This window comes from Macadamia integrifolia, chromosome 10, assembly GCF_013358625.1.
Source record: "Macadamia integrifolia cultivar HAES 741 chromosome 10, SCU_Mint_v3, whole genome shotgun sequence".
In the NCBI taxonomy this organism is placed as follows: domain Eukaryota; kingdom Viridiplantae; phylum Streptophyta; class Magnoliopsida; order Proteales; family Proteaceae; genus Macadamia; species Macadamia integrifolia.
Genome location: NC_056566.1, coordinates 21,305,726 through 21,311,219, shown reverse-complemented (window position 1 = coordinate 21,311,219; position 5,494 = coordinate 21,305,726). Strand labels below are relative to the sequence as shown.

The 5,494-nt window shown below is 38.4% G+C and overlaps 1 protein-coding gene across 3 annotated transcripts in view; it reads right to left on the bottom strand.

The window, feature by feature from the left end:
* Positions 1 to 1,757: 1,757 nt before the first annotated feature.
* LOC122091896 (N-terminal acetyltransferase B complex catalytic subunit NAA20) overlaps positions 1,758 to 5,494 on the bottom strand; it is a 10,662-nt gene continuing 6,925 nt past the window's right edge. Inside the window, exons 2-6 of one of the 3 annotated variants that reach the window (XM_042662134.1) lie at positions 4,866 to 4,998; positions 3,291 to 3,360; positions 2,737 to 2,797; positions 2,524 to 2,649; positions 1,758 to 2,120 (exon numbers count right to left, since the gene is read on the bottom strand). In XM_042662134.1, the coding sequence (XP_042518068.1) occupies positions 2,558 to 2,649; positions 2,737 to 2,797; positions 3,291 to 3,360; positions 4,866 to 4,998 (356 nt within the window). In that variant the 3' untranslated portion in view covers positions 1,758 to 2,120; positions 2,524 to 2,557. Of the gene's footprint in view, positions 2,121 to 2,466; positions 2,650 to 2,736; positions 2,798 to 3,290; positions 3,361 to 4,865; positions 4,999 to 5,082; positions 5,412 to 5,494 lie in introns of those variants that run through there. The other 2 variants (XM_042662136.1, XM_042662135.1) reach the window with 2 other exon arrangements.

The window sequence follows — 5,494 nt, the reverse complement described above, 5'->3', positions numbered from 1 at the left end:
AACAAAAAAAAAAAAAACAAAAACAAAAAAAACAAAAACAAAAACAAAATCAAACTCTATTGATTTTTTTTTTTTTGCAAAATTTTGGTTTTTCTATTTCGGTCCATTCAATCTGCTCCAAACATCCAATCAATCTACGAATTGTTTATATAAAGATTTTTTTCCCCCTAAAACCAAAACCAGTACCAGACCAAATCGATCGCATTCAATCAAGCTTTTCAATTTGGCCTCCAGATTGATACTCTTATTGTGAGCTATATAGCATAGGTGGGTACAAATCCTTTCCAATGAGTTATCCCATGGTTGGGAGAACCGAACACACACCCCAATACAAAAACAGACGTCTCTAGACAGCCCAGTCAGTCTCTGGAGAGGATATTTTTCCCAAGTGGGAGTGGCAACTTTTCGGGTTTAGTTGCATACCCAATCATTCAACTTGTTTTCCACTATTTTTTTTTCTCTAGCAATGTTTGGATGTCATGAAAAAAAAAAAGAGATACAATAAAACAAAAATACACAATGATTAATTTATGCGACTCTTTCCTTAAATTCAATTTTTTTTTTCTCTCTCTCGGCATCCAAACATAACGATGTGCATTTTTTTTTTCCCCTTTCTTGCTGAGAGAAAATAAGTTGAAGGTGTACATATATTCTTCCCAAGAAAAGCACTACTCTGATTTTCTTACAAGTGGATTGAAAGTACAATTCCCAACTGCATGTCCAGAAATGTTTGGAGAAAGATGGGAAGGTAGGGACAAGTCTCCTTTCAAAAGTAAAACTTGTTGGAGATAATCCAATTTGCTCATATCCTCTCATGTATCTATACATGGCAGACAAGATCTCACACAAGACCAAATGGTAGATGATATTCTGATTTCCTGCCTTTTTCCAATACCGATCATCCCCCAGAAAAAGTGTTGTAGTGGAGACTCATGTGGCTACCACATATGTAGATCTGTATATTCCAATTCAGGAGTAAGAGTGGTTTTCTTTAATCTTTATATCTGTATGTACTAAACAGGAATGAGGGCTTTTTTCCTTTTAGGTTTGTGAAATGGTTCACTGAACCCTTTGACCCCACCCCCCTCATGGGGTAAGAATTATGATTACCTTTTTAGTCAAGTCCAGCTGCATAAGGACGTTATAAAGAGCAAGAAAAGATTAGTCTGAGAAATGCACAAAGGCCCACCTGGAAAGAGGTTTGGTGTGAAAATTCTCTGTTGCAGCACATTATCATTTTCAAGACAACACAAAAGATATGGCTTTTTAACATTTCAACAAAAATGGATACAGGAATGAGGAATGGCATCTTACATATGTTCAGTACAATGGGAGACCGTTTTCCTTTCCGGGTTATTTTCCAAGGTTACACTTTCACTGCTAGATCAGGGCCATGTTTCACTTCGGATCAGCCAATCTGTATTAGAATCAGCCACCAAGATCTGTACAGAAGTCGATACTACAATGACTTCTGGACAACTTTAGGGTTTCCTTTACCGATTCACCCCAATTCTGGCCAATCTGGAACAGAATCGAATGGTCCTGGTTCCAAACTCTTGAACCCTGATCTCAGGTCTGGGTAACCCAAAGAGCCGAAGCAGACTTGCTATGCCTTCAATCGTTAGGATAGAGACGCAGCATTATTTGGGGCTGATCTTGGAGATTGTATGGGGAAAAAGTTCAGCATGACTTTGATGGCTTGTCATACCAGTAGGATGTGAAACCATGGTATGCAAGTGGCCAGCTCTCACAGATCATCAGTCAATGTAAGACATTTCTAAAGCATTCAAAAGTGGTCAAATCACTCTTTGAACATAATAATGTCTATATCTGAAGTATTACCAGTCAATGCTGTAACAGAGTTCTACTGCATCCTTCCACCCGGAAAAAAAAAAAAAAAAGTTCAACTGCATCCAGGGTACCAGAAAAATCTCCAAATGGTATAATACAACACCCAGCAACACTTTGATACTTGCCTACTCGGCTTGTCAAAATTCCTTGTGTTAGAAACATTCAGTCTTCCATTTTCACGCTAACCTCCAAACTTTCGTGGAGACTACGACCTGTGAGTGTGCTCGAAGCAAATACTCAACAAATCTTTCCCATATAGAGACATTAATCTGTATTCATCATAAGATCTTTTAAATAAAGAGGTGGATGAAAATTTTGATCTCAATAAGATTGTGTTATGTTGCACACTGAAAAATTGTACCCGAACTAATATTTAAAATGACTACCCACTTCCAAATAGGACAGTAACTAGGGTTGCCGAGACCCAAGCCCAAGAGGTGAAGGTGCCAGCTAGCTTAGTTGGCAAGAGGGCCTCAGCTGGTTGTAGCAAGGTATTGGGATCAAATCCTGCCTTCACTGTTAAGTTCACATGCAGGACAACTTTGGTGAAGCAGCTTGAGAGTACAACCACAATGAAGAAACACATACTAGGCCAACAGTGATGCCATTCTCCCCTGCCCACCCCAAAAAAAAAAGTACAGCAGCAATAGCACAAAGAAGATTCAATCCTACCAAATTTGGTTAACAAGCTATTGAGAATACACAGTTAATCATACTCCAGTTCATCAGGAGTTACTGGTCTTTTGAGGGGAATAATGGACTTCTTCTCAACATCTCGAGATAACGCTTTTCTCATATCTGAAAAAATGATCCACCAGTAACATGTAAAAATGAGTTGAAGTGGATAAAACCCAAAAATGTTATGTGGAGAATATAGAGACTCACCTAACCCGTCTTCCTCCCCAGAGTAATAACGTAATACCCGTCGATAGATTACATATCCAAGCTGATGAGAACAAAGAGAAAGCAACACGGGATAAGCAATATCATCCAGAAGAAAAGGGGGGGGGGGGGGAACAAAGTGTAAGATAGTATAACAAATGCTACGAAGAAACCATCCCTCGATAATGGATCATACAATTAAAGAAAATCAATCTGCGTCTCTTCCCCCCCACCCCCCGGCCCCCCCCTGGCCAAAGGAAACAGCCTCTAGGAGAAAACATGACCTTCTCAACTCTCCACGCCCAACAAGCAACTTTCCAGCTATGGTGAATAAAGAAATCCAGATAAATGAACATAACAAACTGTAATTTACAGTGTACCCAGACTGGGTAAGAAATCAATGAAGAAAATAATTGCTTAAGAACTCAACATGGAAACTTAATTACACTGGTTAAGGTATTTATTAATATTTCAGAAGAGATTCATTGCAGATCAGCATCAGGGCACGAAAACTTGTCTAACTTGAAGTCAAAAGTGACTAAGTTAGAGAATTGTACCTTTTCGTACATCTTTATGGCTGGAGTATTTGATGCCCTCACAAAGAGATCAACGAAATAAGCCTTATCACTGTCAAAGCAAAACTTTTCATCAGTTCCCAAGGTGGGAGTTACAGATACCCAAATAATAATGTTAGAATGGCTATATTAGTGCTTAATGCTAATCATAGTTGCATCACTTTATGGAAGGAATACTTATAGACTAACTCAAAGAGCTTAGGATGCATATTGACAAGGATTTTGTAATTTCTGTGAAAATCTAAGAGATAATAACTTCATGAGTGAGAACAAAATCTACAGCTTTCAGTCCTTTGCAAAAACTAAGTATCAGACAGCATTGATCATGTCCTCTTTGACCAGAAGATGCAATAAGAATGGTGTCAGTACAGAACAAGAAGTAATGGACAGCCACAAGCACAATAGAAATTATTCATTCTCCATTTGAACATTAATTCTAGACAACAACTCTCCAGTACACAGTGCTGTTAAAATAGTGTGATTTAATCCTGATCAGATCATGTGAGATGAGCACTTTCCTCAACATTCTCTATGATAGCTAAATGGATCCAATTCTCCTATACACAATCCAATTAAAGAATCATGAATCCTTTGGGCCACAGGTTCTCTCTTGTGCTCACTTACAACACACCTTCTATGGTATGGGGTTATCACTAAGACTTTAAGAACAAAATTGTAACCATAGTTGTCACGGCACTAAGGCAAGCGTGGAGGACAAAATTTAAGGTGACACCACACCAGCAGGGTATCACCTAGGCGCCAGTCAAGGCAAAGCCGCCTAGGTGATGCCTGGACAACTATGATGGTAACAAAAAATTGCCCACAACTAGTCACAAAACCACATGATGAAGTTTTGAGCTCTCCATCACAAAACCACATGCTAAAGTTTTGAGCACTCCATTGATAGAAAACCAAGTTTCTTACTTTTCCTCCCTTTTCCCCCTGAAAAATGAATTAGCATGGCCTAACATTCATCAAAAACACAAACAACCTTGCAGTAGATGAACCCATTAAAGATAGTTGTCTAAACAGATACCAACTTAGGCATTCCAAAGTCACTGGAGTATCCATACTTTGGCATCATTAGCTGACCATACTTTCAATTTCGGGAACTATAAAGTGATGTGTCTGTTCTTGTGGTATTACTTGTATTAGCCATAATCCTACAATTCACAAATAAAAATGATCCACCAATTCAAGCAGCGAAATTCCATCAAAGCAAGACCATAAATCTAGTCCAAAGCATGAATAACATATCAAGCCAATCAAATACAATAGCAAGCTTCTCTCCGGGGCCTGAAGGTCAAATACATCTTATATGGCTCATATTATGTAAAATGGAGTTCAATTTAAGCTGTACTGAAGAAGAAAAGGAAACAAGAGAAGGACATTACAAAGATATTACTATTTGACAAATTTTTTTCTTGGGGATTTGGGGGTGGGTGGGTGGGTGGGTTGGAGAATGTTTTCTATTGCAACTAGGAGGAAATCTCAGTTACGCTATGCTCTACAAGAGCCCAGCAACTTGGCACTAATATAATTTTGTATCACCCATACATCTTGTCACTGATGTCCTCGAGCAAGTGCATCAGTTTCTTGGCTAATTGCTGCCTCCGGAATTCTGGAGCGACAGTCACTGCAGTCACATGGCCATGCCATGATTCACCCTGTCCTTCAACTTTGCCCATAACTGCAAACATGTAAGACAAAATTTCAATGGATATCTTGCACTAATTCCAGGAAGAGAACTTCATTATAGAGAGGAGGATCTTACAGAAATAATGTACCAGGAACTGAAGAAGGATCTGATTTAGAAAATTAAAACTACGATACGTTACAAAATTGAAATGGTGAATACAAATTAAAATAAAATGACACGAGGCAGGGTTTATTACCAAATTCTCAGACATCGAATATGGCACCAATTAACATTCCTCTATATCTATTGCTCCCTAATGAATGTCATAACAATCTAAACCAGGAGAGTTGCAAGGACGGAACCCATCTCTTAAGAGGCTGCCTCATGGATAGGGCAGTATAGGCCACTGCTTGAAGGTAATAAAGGTTTGTGAATTATGGAACCTTTTGTTTTTTGTTTTTTTTTTTTTAACATCATCTAATCATTCATGCATATGGTTTATCCTTACATAAGCATTCCCTAAAGTTTCATTGCAAAATTCCAAGTA